This window comes from Anguilla rostrata, chromosome 8 (genome assembly GCF_018555375.3).
Source record: "Anguilla rostrata isolate EN2019 chromosome 8, ASM1855537v3, whole genome shotgun sequence".
In the NCBI taxonomy this organism is placed as follows: Eukaryota; Metazoa; Chordata; class Actinopteri; order Anguilliformes; family Anguillidae; genus Anguilla; species Anguilla rostrata.
In genome coordinates this window covers 4,506,571-4,527,424 of record NC_057940.1, presented here as the reverse complement: position 1 = coordinate 4,527,424, position 20,854 = coordinate 4,506,571, and the positions used below count along the sequence as shown (strand labels likewise).

At 45.4% G+C, this 20,854-nt stretch overlaps 1 protein-coding gene across 6 annotated transcripts; it reads right to left on the bottom strand.

Moving 5' to 3' along the window:
• Positions 1 to 186: 186 nt before the first annotated feature.
• On the bottom strand, positions 187 to 18,766 carry hnrnpc (heterogeneous nuclear ribonucleoprotein C). 6 transcript variants are annotated; one of them, XM_064345970.1, is made up of 11 exons: positions 18,604 to 18,764; positions 16,848 to 16,881; positions 7,276 to 7,441; positions 5,164 to 5,429; positions 3,470 to 3,542; positions 2,989 to 3,039; positions 2,380 to 2,493; positions 2,240 to 2,259; positions 1,584 to 1,742; positions 1,028 to 1,203; positions 187 to 877 (listed from the first exon to the last, which is right to left on the bottom strand). In XM_064345970.1, the coding sequence occupies exons 3-11, from the start codon at positions 7,278 to 7,280 to the stop codon at positions 770 to 772; spliced, it is 972 nt and encodes a 323-aa protein (XP_064202040.1). In that variant the 5' UTR covers positions 7,281 to 7,441; positions 16,848 to 16,881; positions 18,604 to 18,764; the 3' UTR covers positions 187 to 769. The 6 variants fall into 6 exon arrangements, with proteins under 6 accessions (XP_064202040.1, XP_064202041.1, XP_064202044.1 ...); XM_064345971.1 differs by lacking the exon at positions 16,848 to 16,881 and having other exon boundaries at positions 5,164 to 5,411; positions 18,604 to 18,766; XM_064345974.1 differs by lacking the exons at positions 2,240 to 2,259; positions 16,848 to 16,881 and adding an exon at positions 2,307 to 2,326 and having other exon boundaries at positions 1,584 to 1,697.
• Positions 18,767 to 20,854: the final 2,088 nt, after the last annotated feature.

The window sequence follows — 20,854 nt, the reverse complement described above, 5'->3', positions numbered from 1 at the left end:
CACACACACACACTCTCACACTCACAGTAAATATAATCTTCAGAGGGCTTTTTGGCACGCCAGCATAGCAACCTAAACTGCATCTGCACTTTTGGGCTGCTGAGGGTTACGCACCGCAAACAGGTGCAATCCAGTAAAACAGCTTACATCCCCCCCCCCATTCAAGTCCAGAAATAAGACATCAACTTTCTTTCATTTTAATATTTTATTGAAATTGTTTCTTTTAAACAGTTGAAACGACAAATGGACAAAAAAAAAAAAACAAAACAAGAGACATAACATGTAATTTGCCATATTAAAGTATCAAGGGACATTGTTAAAGTTCAGTTTAATTCGTTTCCCCAAAACAAAAGGTCTGCACTTTCAGATGCGTTTCCCGTCTGACTGCTCTATATACATCAGCACACTGCCACCTGCTGGTCCAGAAACAGCACTACCACACCTCACACCCTGTCACCTACAGTAATAACTACTCCTGTGTAAGATCCAGTCTCAATGCATTACACTAAATAGAACAAGCTATAAAAAATAAAACAACAAAACACTCCTTTGCAATTGAGTGTGTGTGTGTGTGTGTGTGTGTGTGTGTGTGTGTGTGTGTGTGTGCTGTGAGTCTGTGTTGGGTGGAGGGGGTTGTTAAACATTGAGAATAAAAGCTGGGAGGGGGTACAGTGGTGACTGGTCGGATAAGGGAAAGAGCAGTAACGGCCTTTCAGTGTTTGTGCACACGTGCGCGTGTGTGTGTGTGTGGGCATGTACGTGTGTTTATCTACGAGTCCTCATCTCCATTGACGCTGTCACCATCATCCTCTCCTTCCTCTTGCTCTCCCTCCTCCTCCTCATCCTCGTTGTCATCCTCCCGCCCTCGACTCTTCACCTGAGGAGGAGGAGGAGGCAGCCAGATGAGATCCATCTCTCTCTCTCAAGCACACGCACACGCACACGCACACGCACCCTCGATGACTGCATTTCCCCAAGAGAACAATTCTGTGAGTTTTAACTATCGTCCCCCTACTCCTCCTCTCACCTCCTCCTCGGTCTCTCTCACCTCCTCTTCTTCCTCCAGCAGGTCCCCCTCCTCCTCGGAGTCGTTCAGCTCCTGGCTCTCCCTCTCTCTCTCCCTCTTAACGCTCTCCTCCTTCTTGCTGCTGGAGTGTTGGAGAGAGGAGACCTCCCCTGGCTCGGGCTTCACGCTCTTCCCCTCTAACAGAGGGACATAGGGACACACACATACTGCCATTAACACAGGCTTTATCACAGTAAAACAACACAGCTTTTATAATAGCGCAGGCTGTATCGCAACACAGGCTTACCCTCCAAGAGAGGGACGCACACATACCACCCTTATCACGGGCTATATCACAACACAACACAGACATTATCATAACCAGGCTTTATCTTAACACAGGCTTCCCCTCCTAGAGAGGGACACACACACACACACAAAAAGTTAACATAGTCCTTAACATGGCCATTAACACTGAACTCAGCGTCAGTTTAGCTCACAGTAGCGCTTGTGCTTCTGGTTACACAGCGGCGAGTGCGTGCGGCCTTGGTATGCAGACGCACGGTCCGAACCCTACCTGACTTCTTGCTGTGGTCCTTCTCCATGCGGTCCAGGCTCTCCAGCAGGTAGTCCACCTTGTGCTTGATCTGCGTTAGCTCCTTCTTAATGGTCTGCAGGTCATCAGCCTTCACTGCAGGAGCGGGGTGTAGAGACAGAGAGCAGTCTAGAGTGAGCTCTATATAGAGAGGGAGTAAACTGTGAGTAAGTTGTGAGTAAGCTGCACACAGACAGTAAACGGAGTAATCTGTAAGTAAACTGTATGCAGACAGAGTAATCTGAGTAATCTGAGTAAACTGAGTAAACTGAGTAATCAGAGTAAGCTGGGAGTAGAAACTGATTTGTGCGCAAGGAGGAGGTTAGGGTTAGGGCGAGTAAACTGGGAGTAAGATGGGAGTAAGCTGGGAATAAGATGCATGCAGACACTGACTTGTGCACGAGGAGGAGGTTAGGGTTAGGCTGAGTAAACTGGGAGTAAGATGGGAGTAAGCTGGGAGTAAGATGGGAGTAAGATGGGAGCAGCCACTGACTTGTGCGCGAGGAGGAGGTTAGGGTTAGGGTGAGTAAGATGGGAGTAAGATGGGAGCAGCCACTGACTTGTGCGCGAGGAGGAGGTTAGGGTTAGGGTGAGTAAGCTGGGAGTAAGATGGGAGTAAGATGGGAGCAGCCACTGACTTGTGCGCGAGGAGGAGGTTAGGGTTAGGGTGAGTAAACTGGGAGTAAGATGGGAGTAGCCACTGACTTGTGCGCGAGGAGGAGGTTAGGGTTAGGGTGTACTGGGAGAGATGGAGTAGCACTGACTTGTGCGCGGGGTTCTCTGGCTGCTCTGGAGGAGGGACGGTCTTGGGGGATGCCGCTCACACTGACGCGGGACGCTGGAGGGAGACCGCGGAGAGGAGGGCGGCACGCGCGACGGGTACGAGTACATCCTGCACCAAAAAAAAAAAAAAAAAAATAACAAAATTTAACCCAAGAATCAGCACAGGGAGCTACACCCAGCACAGTCCTAAATCCTCAAGGGGTCAGTCCTGGGGTTTCCTGGGGATTTTTCTTTGGACATGGTATTACCATAATCACACTTATAATTCAGTTCTTCTTGCCTCAATTCAATTCTTTGTATACCTGGTACTGATGTATTGATAGGGCAGCAGTGTAGCATAACGGGTGAGGAGCTGGTCTCGTAACCTAAAGGTCACAGTTAGGACACTGCCATTGTACCCTAGAGCAAGGTACTTAACCTGCATTGCAGTGTAAATGCTGTGTAAAAGTTGTGTAAGTTGCTCTGGATAAAAGCATCTGCAAAATGACTGTAATGTAATGTAATGTCACTTCCTGGCTCCACCTCATATTCAAACACATTCCCACCAACACAGAAGATCAAAAAGAAAAATAAAGAGGGGAAAAAATGCTAGCAGCAAACCTACCGGTCATAGTAATCCCGCTGGAAGTCATAGTCCAGATCGAACGAGGAGCTACTGCAGAGGGGGGAGAGAGAGAAAGTTTTGAGTTTTAACAAAAAAAAAAAAAAAAAAAAGAGGGACACACACAGTAACAGCCAGGTGAGAAACGGCCAGAGAAATGCATTTTTTGCTTTAGTTAAACTGATATAACTTCTCGTGTCAAACTGCAGTTCCCTGCAGTGTAAACGGCCTGTAAAATAAAAGTTCCTTGTACCCCTTTGATTGCTGAAAAGGATTAACCCCATCCTCATTTTGCAAAGAGTCTAGCAATCAGCCATCTCGGCAAGACGCCCGGTATGGAGTATGGGGGAGATGAGGGACTCAAAGAGTCAGGGCATCCTGCTCCAGATTTGCCCGACAGGCCGCCAGGACTCAGCCCGAAATCTCAGGGGGAGCAAAACGCCTGTGGAGCAGGTGAACACACGGACAGGTGCGTTTCACCTACCTGTACATGTCCCCTGCAGAGCGCTTGGTGGTCTTTGACCTGTGAGGCTTCGGTTCACCAGCCAGGTTAATATCTGAGAAAGAAACAAGAGACTGAGCACCAAGCTCTACCACTAACACCGTTCCCCCATCTCTACTGCTTACCCAATGCTGTTCCCCAATCCCTAACACTTACCCAACGGTTCCCCCATCTCTAACACTTACCCAGCCCTGTTTCACATCTCTACCACTTACCCAACACTGTTCCCCCATCTCTACTGCTTACACTGTTCCCCATCTCTACTGCTTACCCAACACTGTTCCCCCATCTCTACTGCTTACACTGTTCCCCATCTCTACTGCTTACCCAACACTGCTCCCCCATCTCTACTGCTTGCACTGCTCCCCATCTCTACTGCTTACCCAACACTGCTCCCCCATCTCTACTGCTTGCACTGCTCCCCATCTCTACTGCTTACCCAACACAGTTGCCCCATCTTGAACACATTCAACACTGTTCCCCCTCACCTCTAACACTTACCCAACACTGTTCCCTGAGCTTTATTCCCAACGCAACACGTGTTCCTTCAGGCCTAATCCTTACCCAACATCCATTCCACCAGACCCATTCCATAACCCAATCCCTGCACTATCCAGTCTTAGCACTTACCCAATACTGTTCCCCATCTCTAACACTTACCCAACACCTGCTCTATCCAGTCTTACAGAAGCACCTACCCAACACCTCCTCTATCCAGTCTTACAGTAGCACCTACCCAACAACTGCTCTATCCAGTCTTAGCATTTATACCCAACACCTGCTCTATCAGTCTTACAGTAGCACTTACCCAACACCTGCTCTATCCAGTCTTAACACTTACCGAACACCTGCTCTATCTAGTCTCGGCACTTACCCAACACTGTTTTCCATGTCTACCACTTACCCAACACCTGTTCTATCCAGTCTTTACACTTACCGAACACCTGCTCTATCTAGTCTCGGCACTTACCCAACACTGTTTCCATCTCTACCACTTACCCAACACCTGCTCTATCCAGTCTTAACACTTACCCAACACCTGCTCTATCCAGTCTCGACACTTACCCAACACTGTTTTCCATGTCTACCACTTACCCAACACCTGTTCTATCCAGTCTTTACACTTACCCAACACCTGTTCTATCCAGTCTTTACACTTACCGAACACCTGCTCTATCTAGTCTCGGCACTTACCCAACACTGTTTCCATCTCTACCACTTACCCAACACCTGCTCTATCCAGTCTTAACACTTACCCAACACCTTCTCTAACCAGTCTTACAGTAGCATTTACTCAACACCTGCTCTATCCAGTCTTACAGTAGCATTTACCCAACACCTGCTCTAACCAGTCTTACAGTAGCATTTACCCAACACCTGCTCTATCCAGTCTTAACACTTACCGAACACCTGCTCTATCTAGTCTCGGCACTTACCCAACACTGTTTTCCATGTCTACCACTTACCCAACACCTGTTCTATCCAGTCTTAACACTTACCCAACACCTGCTCTATCTAGTCTCGACACTTACCCAACACCTGCTCTATCCAGTCTTAACACTTACCCAACACCTTCTCTAACCAGTCTTACAGTAGCATTTACCCAACACCTGCTCTAACCAGTCTTACAGTAGCATTTACCCAACACCTGCTCTATCCAGTCTCTGAACGCTTACCCAACACCTGTCCCACGATCATGCGCCCGTCCTCCCCCGCCACGGCGGAGCGGGCGTTCCTCTCGTTGGCGTACTGCACGAAGGCGAAGCCCTTGTGCACGGAGCAGCCCACGATCTTGCCGTACTTGCTGAAGATGGCCTCCACGTCGGCCTTGGTCACCAGCAGCGTGTTGAGGTTCCCGATGAAGACCCGCGAGTTCAGCGAGCGCGGGTCGGTCTTGTTGGTCACGTTGCTCGCCATCAGGCTGCTGGTGGTGGGGGAACGACTAGGGGCAATGAGGGGTGGGGGTGGGGAAGAGAGAGTAGGGAGATGGGGGGTGGGGGGGGGAGAACAGGGGAGATGGGGGGTGGAGGGGAGAACAGGGGAGATGGGGAGAGAGAGACGGAGATAGACAAAGAGAGAGGGAGAGACAGAGAGCCAAAGAGAGAGAAAAAGAGAGAGACAGAGAGAGAGAGAGAGAGACAGAGAGAGAGACAGCGAATAAGTGATCCACACAGAAGATACATTTATAAAAGATACACAGTAGAAATAACAGGTACAGGGAGCGGTCATCTCTAAAAGCAGCCGTTCTACATAGAGCCAGATGTGTTTCAGCACCTGGCTTTTTAAAGAGGATCAGACAATATGGGTATGGTCACATGACCATCCTTCTGTAGCATCCTCACCTGGCCTCACCTGCGCATTAGATACAATTGCCCGTGTGCGTGTGCGCAGACACACTGCAACCTTCATGTGAAGGAGTACACGTGCACACGAGGGTGCACGCATGAGCGTTGACCTGAGTTTGGGCGTGCGTACGCGTGCGAGTGTGCACAGGTGTGCCCAGGGGTGTAAGCGTGTCTACGTGCCCAGCTGACCTACACGGCATCTTTACGATGGCTGCTAACAGGCGTAAGGGAGATTAAACGCCATTAGGGCAACTGCACAGTTACAATCACTGCACAGTCAGAACTCTGATATTAAGGTCATTGCACAGTTTATGATTAAACAGATTGGTCACTTTCTGTGTGTGTGTGTGTGTGTGTGGGTGGGTGTGTGTGTGGGTGCATATACCAGCCATTGTAAAGTAGGCAGGCTGTGAGAAACATCTCCAAAAATATAAAACATCATTCAAAATAATAGACCAGAACTAAAAGAACAAAATGAAAATAAACAAATAAATAAATACAATGTAAAAATAAAATTAAAAAATAACTCCAGTTATACTCCACAGTAGGCCAGTTTTGGAGAGTAAGCCCGGGATTGGGGATTAGGCCTGGTTTAGGGGGAGTAGGCCTGGTTTAGGGGGAGTAGGGCTGGTTTTGGGGGAGCAGGCCTGGTTTTGGGGGAGCAGGTCCGGTTTTTGGGGAGCAGGCCTGGTTTTGGGGGAGCAGGCCTGGTTTTGGGGGAGCAGGCCCGGTTTTGGGGGAGCAGGCCCGGTTTTGGGGGAGCAGGGCCGGTTTTGGAGGAGCAGGCCTGTTTTTTGGGGAGCAGGACTGGTTTTGGGAAGTAGGCTGGTTTTGGAGAGTAAGCCCGGCTTTGGGGATCAGTTTGGGAAGTAGGCCTGGTTTTGGGGAGTAGGTCTGGTTTTGGAGAGTAGGCACGGTTTTGGAGAGTAGGCACGGTTTTGGAGAGTAGGCACGGTTTTGGGGAGCAGACCCAGTTTTGGGGAAGCAAATCCAGTTTTGGGGGAGCAGGTCTGGTTTTGGGAAGTAGGCTGGTTTTGGAGAGTAAGCCCGGCTTTGGGGATCAGTTTGGGAAGTAGGCCTGGTTTTGGGGAGTACGTCCGGTTTTGGAGAGTAGGCCCGGTTTTGGGGAGCAGGCCCGGTTTTTGGGGAGTAGGCCGGTTTTGGAGAGTAAGCCAGGCTTTGGGGATCAGGCCTGGTTTTGGGGAGTAGGCCCGGTCTTGGGGGAACATGTCCAGTTTTGGGGGCCACAGTGTAGGAAACATACAGCAGACACAGGAAGGGCGGGACAGGGCAGAGCGGGTCGGGGCGGGTCGGGGCACCACGGGGCATCGCAGCGGGGGTAACGGATACTCTGCCGGACACACCAAACAGCTGAGGGGGACACAATGGCACAGTACAGCCTGCATACATCAACAGCGGTGGGGTTATTCAATCATCACTCACTCCATAGTGTCTGGGCGGTCGTCTGTCTGTGTGTCTGCTCTTTCACTGTGGGCGGGCCGAGTGTGTGCGAGCAGGCGTCCCTCACAGTGACACTACAACTCCCAGCAGCCCCAAGTCCGTTTTCTCTTAACTTCTCCCAACGCAGCTCTTTGCCCACCGAGTTAAACTGAGGCGACAGAGAACACACCTCAGAAAAAACCACACGGGGAGCACATTCTTGTAGGAGTTCACCCCGCTAAACCCCCCCCCACCCCCCCCCACGTTCTGAGCCAAATATAGCGAGCGAACACAGTTATTGGCCGAATATAGTCAGATATCGCTCACTCGCTCCCTCCATCTGTCTCTGTCTCCAATCTGTCTCTCTCTCTCTCTCTCTCCAATCTGTCTCTCACGCTCACACCCTACGTGTTACGGTAGCTGCCATTATCGGATCAAAGTGGAACTTGTTGGCTCAGCCTCAACCAAATGGCCAACTGCCGGTTTCCAGCTGTGAATTTCTGCCAGTCATCACTGTGCGCTGCTACATTAGGCTCAGAACGCCCCTCCCTCCCTCCTTCCTTCCCTCCCTCCCTCCCTCTCTCTTTACGGTCTCTTCAGGGAGTTAGATCACTTTTTCCCCCCTCTTTTCTGCTGTTCTCCTGAGAAAGGGAAATAAGAACAATTTTTTTAAACAGAGTAGCCTGTCAGCTAAACATGTGACCTTGCAAGTCTTCCCTTTCCCTTACACCACCCCCCCCCCCCCCCCACCACATGAAAAAATTTAAACCATTCCCAAGCTGGAAAAAAAAAAAAAAAAAAAAAAAAAAAAAAGACTCCAAAGCCCAGCATCCCTCTTCCTCTCAACAAACAACTTCCGGGGCGGAGGGGGGGGGGTAGAAAATAAACATTTTTAAAATCCAAAAAAAAATTAGGGCCGTTTCATTGGCCAGTAGCAGATGGGGTCAGAGGAGCAGGGGGTCCCCAAAAACGTGGATAGAGATTAAAGGACAGGACAGGACTCCTCTACTGATAAAATTAAGTGTGTGTGATAACTGGCTGCTCTCTCTTTGCACCCCAAAGATCACACACAGGGCTGGCGGTAGTGGCTATAGCTACTCTTTTCATTCGGGATGGGTGGGGCAGGGGAGGGGGGGTGTGTCCGCACTCAAAAAAGGTTCATGTTGAACTTTAAAATGTGAAAAAGAAAAAAGAAAAAATGTAAGAAGAGACACTGAAGAAAAAAATCTGAAATTAGAATGTTAAAAAACAGGAAATACAGAAAACAACACAGATAATAATTTAGACAAGATGCATCGCCCCCAAACTAGCCCCACACCCACCCATCAGCACCCCAGCCATAATCTAATTGCTACTCAGATATCAGGCAACATTATTAATGGGCCACACTGCGTCTGTGTCTTTAAACCTTTTGCGTAAGGACTCCATCTCCCACAATGCACCTACAACAGCATTCGCAGCGTTTTTTTTAGTCTCACTTCCTCTGAAAGAGGAGGATTCTAGTGGCTTCCCGCAAACTGGATGATGGCACATGCAGTTCATAGGTAAGTTCTGTTTACTGTGGCTCATTCCTAGGCTTAAGACCACATTGCCGCACCGATCAATAAAAGGGGGAGGCCAAGAAGGTGACAGTAAGATACAGTGCTGGTCAACTCTATTTAAATTCAATCACTTTACAATAAACAAAAGTATTACTTTTTTTTTTTTTTTAATCACCCACAAAGCATTATGGGCATTTCCCCCTAAACAATTAACCGAATTCCAGTCCATTTCCTGAGAGCCAAGTCCTAGCACTACGGTTTGCCCCATTCGTTTCAGCTGTGGAGAATCTCTTCTCCACGCTCAAAGCTCTCCTATGCTGACCCAGCTTGGGGGAACAGCTCCAACACCTGAGTGAATCTGAACCAGGGTGCCACAGTGTTGGCTGAGCAGTTTCAGGATTTCCTACCAAAATCTATTTTTCAGGTTTCCCAACCATGGGTCCACAAAGGCGCTGTAGGGGGTCCAAAATCAATGTCAACGCCACCCCCCCCCCTTTTTTTTTTTTTAAACTTATAAACTTAAAAACCCCATAGTCTAAATCTGCATTTAATAGCTGTACTACACACAAAATACAAAAAATAAACATTAAGCCCATTTTAATAAGCAAGATTATAATTATTAAATGGTGCACGCGGTTTTGGCCAGTTAAAGACCATGTTTATTATGTACTTAAAGTAAATGTGCAGTATGTTAAATGGGTTTTTATACAAGTGAAAGGAAAATCCAAAAATAAACTGTCATACCTCCACAGTTTGTGCTTAGAAATGATATACTACACGTAGTTTTATAGATTTTCTTTTTATTTTGATCCAAAACAGTACTCAGCCAGCAGCTTAAATGTTCCCAGCAAAGCATTTTACTTCTGTATTTAACCTAAATTTGTCACCCAACTTGGGGCTGAGCATGTCCAATTCCCGCCCAAATTTGGACCGTCCAACTGTCTGCATTACCCCAGCAAGTGTTCCACTGCTAATTTGAGGGGTGCGGGGACATCCGCGGTTCTCCCCAAAAACAGAGATCGCAATCCACTTCTTAACACATCACACTTCGGCTGAGCTCACAGAGTGGAGTCGGAAGACCTTTCACGTGCTATTTTAATACGCAGGCCACGGGTTCCCAATCAACAGGGAAGAGGTCGCTATAAGCAATGAAACAGGAACCCCCCCATAGCTGCGGAGCTGGCACGGTACGAATTCTACCCGAGACGGCGGGGGCTCATTTACCAAATCCCACCCAGCAGCCCCCCAGCAAGGGCATTTGACAAAGGGCGCATAGAAACGCGACCACAGCCCTTGCACTGCACTGGAGCCAAGGCTCCTCCCTCTTCTCACTGTTGCCGTGGAAACGGCCGCAGTGTCAATCGGGCCAAACCTTTTTCTTTTTTTTTTTTTTGTTGCAGAAACCACGACCTGGAAAAGGTGTTCCAGGCGCGCTCTCTGCAGCGGCTGCAGCCGGGCAGGAACGCCGGAGACACAACTGTGGGGGTGCAAGCAGATGCACACCGACAACATTCAGCGCTGACGCTCAGTAACGCTTCTGATTAAATACTAAAAGTATGTATGTGTGTGTGCGCACTACCGTGTGCGCTATTACATGGGGTGTGCAAGCAGATCGGAAGGCACTTCTGCCAACATGCACACCGACAACGTTCAGTAATGCTTCGGATTAAACACTAAAAGCATGTGTGCACTACTGTGTATGCTAATACATGGGGTGTGCAAGCATGCATTTAGGAAAGTGAGCACCAGGTGTTTTTTTTTGTTTTTTTTTTGGCCACCCACTTTTGCCCAAAACACTAACACAATTGGTCAGTCTGAGACTAGTGTAAACCTGGGAACAGCGCAGGTGAAGGTAACAACTCTCTCCAGATACCTGAAAATTTCAATGAATAATAGGCACCATTCCAGAAAAGGTGCTTACCCCACGCCCTTAGGTAGAACAAAATAAACTTTTTTTTTGGGGGGGGGGAGATAATAATTTTAGAATTTGGAAAAGATAAGCCTTTACCCCAGTCTCAGAGTCATCCATAAGTCCTTCAAAGGCTCTGACTAAATCCCGACAGTGTCAGACTCTGACCAATTGCAGGAGGGCTGATTCAGCGAAGTGTGCATTTTGGACGAAAGTGGGTGTGCAAAAGAGAAAAAAAAAAAAGCAATGGGGGCCAGGAATATCCTTCAACTGTCCGGTCAGCTGTCCTATTAGACACAGAGTACAGGTCAAGAGGCAGGGTTTCCTGGTCAGCCAGCCAATAACAGCAGAGTAAACCTGAGATATGATGTATCGGGCAGATTTTGATTGGTCAGTCTGAAGGGGCAGCTCTACAGCAGTGGATCTCAACCCTGGTCCCGGAGTAACCCTGCTTAGCTACACACAACCCCCCCCCCCCTCCCCCTCCCCCCAATCTCATAGCAATTAAAGTATACGGAAAGGTCCATAATTTAATAAATTTAATTTGTTTGGCTGATTATCATTGCTCTGTCCTTGTATTCTTCATTTCCCACATACGGTTTAGTCTCAATGGCCAGGTGACCACACTTTAGCATTAAGGACCTCATAATGCACGACACACCATTTCTATTGCCACGACCGCACAAGCATGTTTACTGAATATCTGAATTTATAGCAGACATCTTATGCATTAACCTTTATTTATACAGGGTAGGCCGACTGAGCTTGTTTACAGAAACACCCTGTTAACACCCATCAAATTTACCCTAACCTGCATGTCTTTGGATCTGGATGTTGACCTCCTGTAAAAAAGTTAACATTCAATGGAATCTTAATTTTGGACAGATGGTGGAGGAAATTTAAAGAGATACACACACAATAATGAACGTTTAAATGTATGGGGGAAGAAAGTGTCCACGAATTGTAGTCAGATTGTAGTCCATCTGGGAACTGAATGGACACGCGTTCAGGCCAAACAACGTGAATGCATTAGTATTTTTGAACGCTGGAATAAAGTGTAACGATCATGAGAGCCAGTTCAAAAAAAGGCCATCTACCCAGTTTGTGTCATGCAAGAGAATTCCTTTGCACATGTCGTCCTACTGGATTCCTACAATGCACCCTTCCAATAAAAACATGCATATAAAAACATACAAGAGCTCGTCATGGAAATCTTTGACAAATATTGACTCTTCTAGCATGCAATCGCATCAATATTGTGTGTGCCTAAAGCTAGCTAGTGAACTATTCCTGCAGCCACTGGTGGGTTTGAGATGAAAGCTAGAACCAAACCCCAAATGCACGGCAAGTCTCCAGTAAGGTGTACCAAGGACGCTGCCTTACCAGGACATCAGAATGTGTGTGTGTGTGTGTGTGTGTGTGTATATATAAATGATATCCTCACAGTGGTGCAATGCATTCACTAAAAGAACACCGGACTGTCACCCTTATTTATTTTTACATATCAAGGCTATCAGATGTGCCCTTCTGGAATGGGTGGGGGGTCATTTAGAAACGAAAATGTTCCTAACTATTAAAGTGATGTCCAAATACGCCAATTTCACATGTAAATCACTTCATGAGCTTTTAAAGTATAAACAAATTTTTTTTTAAATAAGTGGCCATCTCATCAGAACATAATTATTTTCTACATCAGCTTTCCAAGACACATTAACTGAAGCATAATTCCCAGCTTATAGCTGATAATTACCAGCAAGAAAGAAGCACGTGTCTGTTGGTCACATCACGGTCAATTAGACAACACTAAGTGTAACTTACGAAACGAAAGTGGCAGTCGCAGAAATACAAAATGATGGCCCAGAAGGCGCATTTATAATCTGCAAGTGTAAAGTTGGTCAAGTAAACAGGACTGAAGTGGAAAGTATTAAGTCTGCAATAGAAGATGGGTGGGGGGGGGGGGGAGGGGGGGGGTCCTCCTGTCCTGACCACAGTGGGAAGCACATTCCCAGGGGGTCCAGAACAGGAAGGAGATTCTGACCAAGGGGCAGACAGGAAGAAGGTAATCGGAGAAAATGAAAGCTGCTGACCAAGAACCCGATTTCAGATCAAGCAGATCTTTCAGTAATAAGGCACTGGTCGGGCGAGAGAACACGGAATTTAAAAAAACAAAACTGGTTTATGGGTGTGCAAGCTGGTACCGACTTCACTGATCAACTTAAAACTGCTCATAGCCCTCTCAGTTAATCCTTGGAAGAGTAGGTTTTTTTTTTTTTTTTTTTTTTTAATTTAATTTCTTTCTAAAATTCTATTTTATTTATAAAATTCTAAGTCAGTGTTCTACAGGGTTCATACACTTTTTCACCAATGATTTTCAATGACTTTTCCATGACTTCTCCACAACCTTTAACTGAATTTCCATGACCAAAAACAAATGACTTTATCACAGCGGGACGATTTAAAATTATTTATTGTAACACTAAGTAAACTTAGGTCTGTATCTGAAACATATGGTGCCTCTCTAAAACAAATAAACACCACACTTAGATACATTCTCTCATATTTTAATTTGAATAGTTTAACATTTTTGTCAATGTCTCAAACAGGGCTCGAAAAGTTTGTTCAATTTATTAGCGTTATCGAAAGCTGAAAAGTTGAAGCGAACGATTACGGCATTTTTTTTTTGAAACGTTAACGTAGTGTTTTGTGTAGCGACCTGGTTGAAACAACTCATTTCTCCGATGCAGTTTACTGGCGGTTGATTTAATCAGCGGTATTAATGTGACGAGAAGCGCTTTGTCGTTTGAATGCATAACACGCAATTGCTTGAAGAGTCGACACATTTTAGGCGTGACCGTTTAACTGTTACTTGTAAACCGTACTGTTATATTGTCGTTTATCAATAAAAAATCTATTGCATATATTGTTGGTGCTCCTTACATTTTGGTGGGTGCTCCTAACCTTTTGAAGTTGGGAGCACCAGTGCTACCAAGTAAAAAAGTTAATTTCGAGCCCTGATATATTATTGAAGCTGCACTTCCCTGGCATATTGTCGGCACAGTAGGGCCTACGTTTACTAACTGGTACATTAGCAGAAGCGTGCCTGTTGGGCTTGCCTGTAAACAGACTGAGCCAGACCGAATTAACTTCTCTCACCATCAAAATACCGCGAAGGTTACGTGCCAATTTACGTTTTATTACTATACATACTATTTTTATGATTGGATTAATTAGTAATTATATTTGATGCAACTTTAGCAATATTTCCATTACTTTTCAAAAAATATAATTTTCCATAACTTTTCCAGGGCCTGGAAATTGCATTTTAAATTTCAATGACTTTTCCAGGTTTTTCATGACCGTACGAACCCTGGTTCTAGAACTCGGTTGCTTTTAATGACCAGCAGTGACTCATTACATCAGCATTGGAATGTTCAGTTAGTTAAGAACATTCCGATCACGTTTGTAATCTCAGACCTCGACACTTTAATACGCACATCTTGTAACTGGGCTGAGAAACTCATTAGAACACTTATTTTATCACACACGAGGAGGCAGCAGAACACTGTGTTCATTATACCACTCCCTAAAAAATAAAAATTCAAATGATGAACCTGAAGTTAAGTATTAAGTTAGATTAGATTGTACCATACAGTTTTGTGTACGATAAGGGATGCTTTAGATTCTTGCAAAACTTAACCTGCTTGCTTTACAATGGTGGGGATCAGAGATATTTTGCAACTCCAAACAGTCCAAAGCAGCAAGTTGTGTATATTACATCATGATATATATATACTTATATGAACCCTTGGCGAATGCAAGCGCTCTGTTGTGAAGTACTTTGGGCTTAGAACCATGAATGGAAAGTGCTAATACACATTGCATACATTTATTGCTTTGCTTTAATTCAGACTGGGGGAAAGAGGGTAATCGAGAAGGGATGAGATCTCAGACAGCGCTACAGCAGAGATCGAACCCCTGGGAGATGGGGATGATACTCTGAAGTCAGCCACCCCCTATGGATTGTGCCACGCATTGGGCACCAACAAAAATTATGTTTAACCATATAGGCCTATTTGGTTGGGCTCCATTTACTGTGGGCACACAATCTCCCTCCAGTCAAGGAGACTTTGGAGTGGCGTCCAGAATCAACATCACCACACAGGACCCAGGGAATGAAAAACTGCACTGCTCGAGAACTGCAGCAGAACGTACTGCTACAGAATAAAAACGCATTTTTATGTTTATGACTGAATGAACGAAATCACTCTGTTCACATGCACGGCGTCAGTAACCATAACTCCTCTATGCAAGTTGCTTTGGAGTTGAAAGGTACCTGGAAAGGTATTTTCTTGTTTGAATGCCCCCGTTACCCACCATTGTAAAGCCAAAGTCGGTCAAAAATAAAACTTTCGTCAGCATCCAAAATAACCATCACACACAAACACGGTCTTGGCCAGTTATTAAATAAAAAATAAAAAAACGCACAAAAACAGAAATAAGAAAAACTCCAGAAAATTAACTACCCCCCTTTAACTAGTGTGCGCAAGGTCCCAACCAATTTGCACACCCCAATTTCCACCAAAAAGACCACTGGCACAAATTAATGTGCATGGTGATTCAGTATGGATAACATCTGCACTTAACAGCAGTAATTGTATCCTTTACGACCCTCCTCTTCTCACTTTTCATGCACCCTTAAATACCCCTCTATCTCCACTCTAAGGCCACGCCCAAAACAGCTTACTTGCCTACTACTCGGCTTACCAGTTGAATAGGACTTGTATACTCAATAGCAGGCAAGTAAGCCGTTTCGGACACGGTGTCTCCTTACAAACCCACCCCTCCTGACTCCTGTTGCGCCCTTAAAAACGCTCCCCTCCCGACTCCTGGTGCACCATTAAAAACCCTCCCCTCCTGACTCCTGGTGTGCCCTTAATAACGCTCCTCTCCTGACTCTTGGTGCGCCCTTAAAAACGCTCCCCTCCTGACTCCTGGTGTGCCCTTAAAAACGCTCCCCTCCTGACTCCTGGTGTGCCCTTAAAAACGCTCCCCTCCTGACTCCTGGTGTGCCCTTAAAAACGCTCCCCTCCTGACTCCTGGTGTGCCCTTAAAAACGCTCCCTTCCTGACTCCTGGTGTGCCCTTAAAAACGCTCCCTTCCTGACTCTTGGTGCGCCCTTAAAAACGCTCCCCTCCTGACTCCTGGTGCGCCCTTAAAAACGCTCCCCTCCCGACTCCTGGTGCGCCCTTAAAAACCGTCCCCTCCCGACTCCTGGTGCGCCCTTAAAAACCCTCCCCTGCCGACTCCTGGTGCGCCCTTATAAACCCTCCCCTCTGCACTCACTTTGAGCTCACTGTGCAAGTGATCCAGGGACTCTGCACAGTCCAAACCGGTACCACACCCCACAGCTCATTCCTACTCTGCTGCATGACTTTGCTCCAGGACAGTTAGACTAGAGCAGGTGAAAATTTTAGGCGAGAGAGAGGGGGGTCAGGTCACTCCCCAGCAGTGCACTGGGGGACATATCCAGCCACAGCAGGTCCTCCAGTCCAGTGCACTCCTGAGAACGTTTTAGAGAGAGAGTGACCATGCATCCCATTGGAAGCATGCTTTCTATGGTAGTTTGTGCGTGCAAGTGTATGCACGTTTGGGTCTATGTATGTATGAGCCAATAGACAAACTTATTGTATAAATGCAAATATTCAGTGACACTGCTCAAAAAAAGCAAAAAAAAAAAAAAAACTATTCAAAATAGACACGTATATCCGTGGTTCAACAAATCTAGGGAATCGTTCGTACTAAAACACTAGATCTAAAATCTACAGCATGCTCCAAAATTATTTTAACGATCATTTCCAAAGAGAGGGGGGAAAAGTGTCAATCAAGCCTGTAGAGTAGACACTGTGAATGTTATGCTGGAAATAATAAAGGTGTTTATTTCATAACAGGAAGAGAGACCTTCAGCTTAGGAAATTACTGAGTGGGGGGTGGGGTAGGGTAGGAGTCAACACTACTTTCAAAAATATGGTCAAGCTCAGAAGATTTAAAAAGGATAAAAGTGTAGCTTGGTATGACAGTGGAGGTAAAAAGGTCTAAAAATAAACTTAAAAAAAAAAAACACTTACGGGTCGCCGCTGATCAAAAAAGCCTCCGCAAAAACTGAAAAATAAAAATAAAAAAGGACAACAAAACAGGTTTAATTAGAAAAGGGATTGTAAAGTGTTCACAGTGAGACCCAACGTGGGGCTGGAACAAAAAAATAATATAGAGAATAAATAAAAGCTAGAACCCTTTACTGGGAATTTGGACCAATATATTGGATTCTGTACACATAGCCAATTCACTTTATTCAGTGTTTGATGAATCTTGTTGATGCACAGGCAGGGTTGTGGGCCTCAGGGCAAACATGTGTAGAGCCATAAGGTACCAACCCCTCCTTCCTGCAAACACCCTAAAAGCACAACACAGCAGTCCATATTCAACCACTAAACAGGAAGTGTGAAGCAGTGTGGCTGTTCGGATCAAGTTCTAAAGACGGTTATTGAAGCATGTACTACCCAGCCCCCCACACACCAAAAAAATAAATATAATGATAAAAATTTGGCCCCATTTCCCATTGAGTGTTTTTTTTTTTTTTTTTTTTAATTCCATCTGAACAGCAAACTGATTCCCTCCACTGCCACCAGCAATAGCACTGTACATCAATAAAAAGAAATGCTAAATATGACACCGCGTTGTAGAGGTCCTAGTCTGTGCGAGCGCGCGCGCGCACACACAAAGCACGACGACCCGGAGCTCCAAGATCGGCGGCCTCCAAGCACACGGGGACAGCCAAAGCCCTACCGATCCGAGTGTGTGCTTTCTGATTCAAGATGGAGGAAGCGCCAGTCTACAGCCTGACTAGCATTGCCATTCCCTTCTGAAAGATGAGCACGGATTAGAGCATTTTACTGCTGCCCCCCTGATAACGATGTAGTTAAGACAAATATTTTATCAACGTTGCTGGCTAAATTTAACCCGCAGGTCGCAGCGTCACTTGATGCATTGCGGAGGGGTACTCCCGCCACTATAACGTTCACGTGCTTTAAAACTGGGACAAGAGGATCTGTGGGGAGTGAATAGACAAACATTCCCGCAACCATTATTTAGAAGTACTTTAATAAAAAATACAATGCGTAAAATGTTTAGATATTGCTGGTATTTACATAAAGAACTTCAAAGTTTAAAAATGCAAATCTAAAACCGCAAACCCTGTCCATCATGACGGAAAACAATTTTAAATGTCTCTTTAAAAACTGCCCGACCGTTCTTGACGAAAAATGTCTTCCCTCAAAAAAAGAAAGAAAAAAAAAGAAAAATCGTTACCAGTCCTACTGCATGACTGCGTAGTGCACAAACAACCCAAAGGCAAAAATGAAAAGGTCAACCAAAAAAATAAAATAAAAGCAACTCTTTTGAAAAATCTGGACAACTGACCGAATGCAAACAAGGTCGAAATCAGCTCAAACAAATTATGAATCCCAACAGAGAAAAAGACTCCACCACCGCAAAAGGAGCGTCGGTCCATTTAGATCATAAACAATCTTCAGCATTTTCCGTTTTAAAAATATGTTCTGACACAAACCACTGTGGACAGCACTAGCTAATACAGCTGGAAAAATCCTGATTTATGAAAAAAATGCATTTTGAAAAACAAAACAAAAAAGTCTAGTTAGCTGGCTAGCTAACACAAGCTAGCTGGTACTGCTGCACAAAATGTACGACACAATAAACCAAGTCTACCAGTTTGTCAGAAAAAATACATTAAAAATAAAAATCCCAGACACTGCAAAGTCAGAAAAATAAAAAAAATGAAAAATTGTTCCGAATCAAAATACTCACCAAGAGTTTAAAGTTTAAAATGATTAAAATTCGGCGGGTTCTATCAATTATTTTGTTGTGTTTTATTTCTTCTGTTTCACATACAACCTCCCGCTCGCGAGACGTTCGTCTGCTCACTCGAAATGGCGCACGATGTGAACACATCAAATACAGGGTACTCCGCCTTGTTCCGCCTTTGTACTTCATTCCGGTATATAACTGGTTGCCTTTACAACTGCGTTAGCCATTCTGGCCACTGAGTGGCTAAAACATGTGTCCATCTACTTTCGTGACACAATCGTTTCAAAAAGACCTTGCAGCTAACGGGTCGATAGAACAGACGGTCAGACGAAGAACCGCCCAAATATTGATAGTCGAAACACTATTGGTTAAAATCACAACGATTGATCGTCCTGCGGCAGTGATTGGTTAAAGTAATATAAGAGGAATCTGAGATCACCGTCAAAATGACGGAGTTGATGTTTAACTTAGAAACAGTTGGTGTTTTAAACAATAACCTGTACAAAAACGCAATAATTTATTTTGATGTGTTCAACACCATTTATTTTTTCTTTTATTTCGGAACAAGGTAGCTGTCGATGTGTTTTGTATTTTCAATACCCTCAAACGCGCAACACCCTGCTCGTCCCCTTTCTCCAAACCCTATCGGTTACTGTTATTCCGACCTTAGTCTCTTCACAGAGAGGGAAAATGTTGTAATGCACTGCGGAGTTAACCCGTTACTGCACAGTATGATCAAAAAATATTCTTCCCCTAACACCAATTTTAGTTTTTTTTACACAAAGTACTGTTTGATAACACGTCTACAATCGATCCAACGAGGCGCTGAAGCGGGCCTCCATAAGTCGTGTCGTCATTCCCTTCAGGTTCGTTAGCATTTCCGAGACTGGTGTAAGTGCCCCGTCTGCGTCATCGAACTGTATATGTTCTTATGTAGTTCATTGGTCTGCGTCCCGCTGTACCTTCGGGCGACCCTCTATTTCCGGTTCTGTCGCGATTGCGATTTATGGACCTGTCAAGTCACTGCTTGGTGGGGCGGCATCCCCCATACCTATACACACCTATACATGCAACATAACTATCTATAACTATAATGCTTTTTGAGGGCCCCTGTCAGTCAGGATCCTTGGAGTCTTTCTAACATCGTTTTTTATTGATCTGGCTCTGTACTCCGCAATTTTAGATTTGTAATCGAACAATTCACATGTGGTTTAAGTGCACAGTCTCAGATTTCATTATTTTGGTTTTCATCATGTAGAAATTACAGCACATTTTATAAATAGCCTAGTCCCCCGACACCCATTTCAGGGCATTATAATATTTGGGACAAATTACTTCACAGGTGTTTCTGATTCGTTGGGTGTGTTCAATTGCTTCCTTAGTGCAGGTATAAGAGAGCTTTCAGTATCTAGTTTTGATTCTAGCCTTTTGATTGCCTTTGGAGTCTGTTATTGGCATTCTGTGTTCTAATGTTTTCAGGTCCCCAGACAGTTAGACAAAAAAGCTGGAAATGGGGGTGGGAGATGAGGCCAGTAAGCTTCTGGATAGCAAACATTTCTTACTTTCATCGATTTACTCCTTTTTTAATTTATTATTATTAATCTGACAATCCTTATTCATGCTTTAAGATGATGATGACAGCAAAGTTGAAACGACAGTTGGCCATGGACCGGCAACGGCTGCAGCAGCAGCAGCTGCCAACCAAGGCGACACAAAAGTATCAATCTCCTCTTCAGCTGGCCAATCAGAGCCTACGGTCCAGCCAGAGGAGGGGTTTGAAATTAACTGTCCCTTTAGCACCTTCACCACTTCCACCAAAGCCAGAATAGAGCACAAAAGGGGAAGTCCTGAGGAGTGTCCCAGAGAATCCATCCTGTTCGAGAAAAGAAGTGGGTCACCGTGCAATGTAGTGTTTTGTTACACGCAGCAGAGCAGTGCCTGGCCAGCAGTCCTGTGTCACAGACAAATGCCCTACATTAAAGAAACACTGCATCAGCAAAAAGCAGGCAGATCTCTGTACGTCAGGACTTAGCAGTAGTGCTGCAAAATCAAACTATATATATACTGTAGTATGTACAGTATACATATATATACGGTGGCACAGTCATGGTTGGGGCTCAGGGAGCAGTGTACAGCAGCCTGAGCTCAGCTTGCTGGCTCCGAAACATAGATAGTAGAAAAAAATATGGACCAAGTCACTGTGACAACGCCCGTTGACTCTCCATGGGCTTGGTGAAAAGCGTTTTGAAGC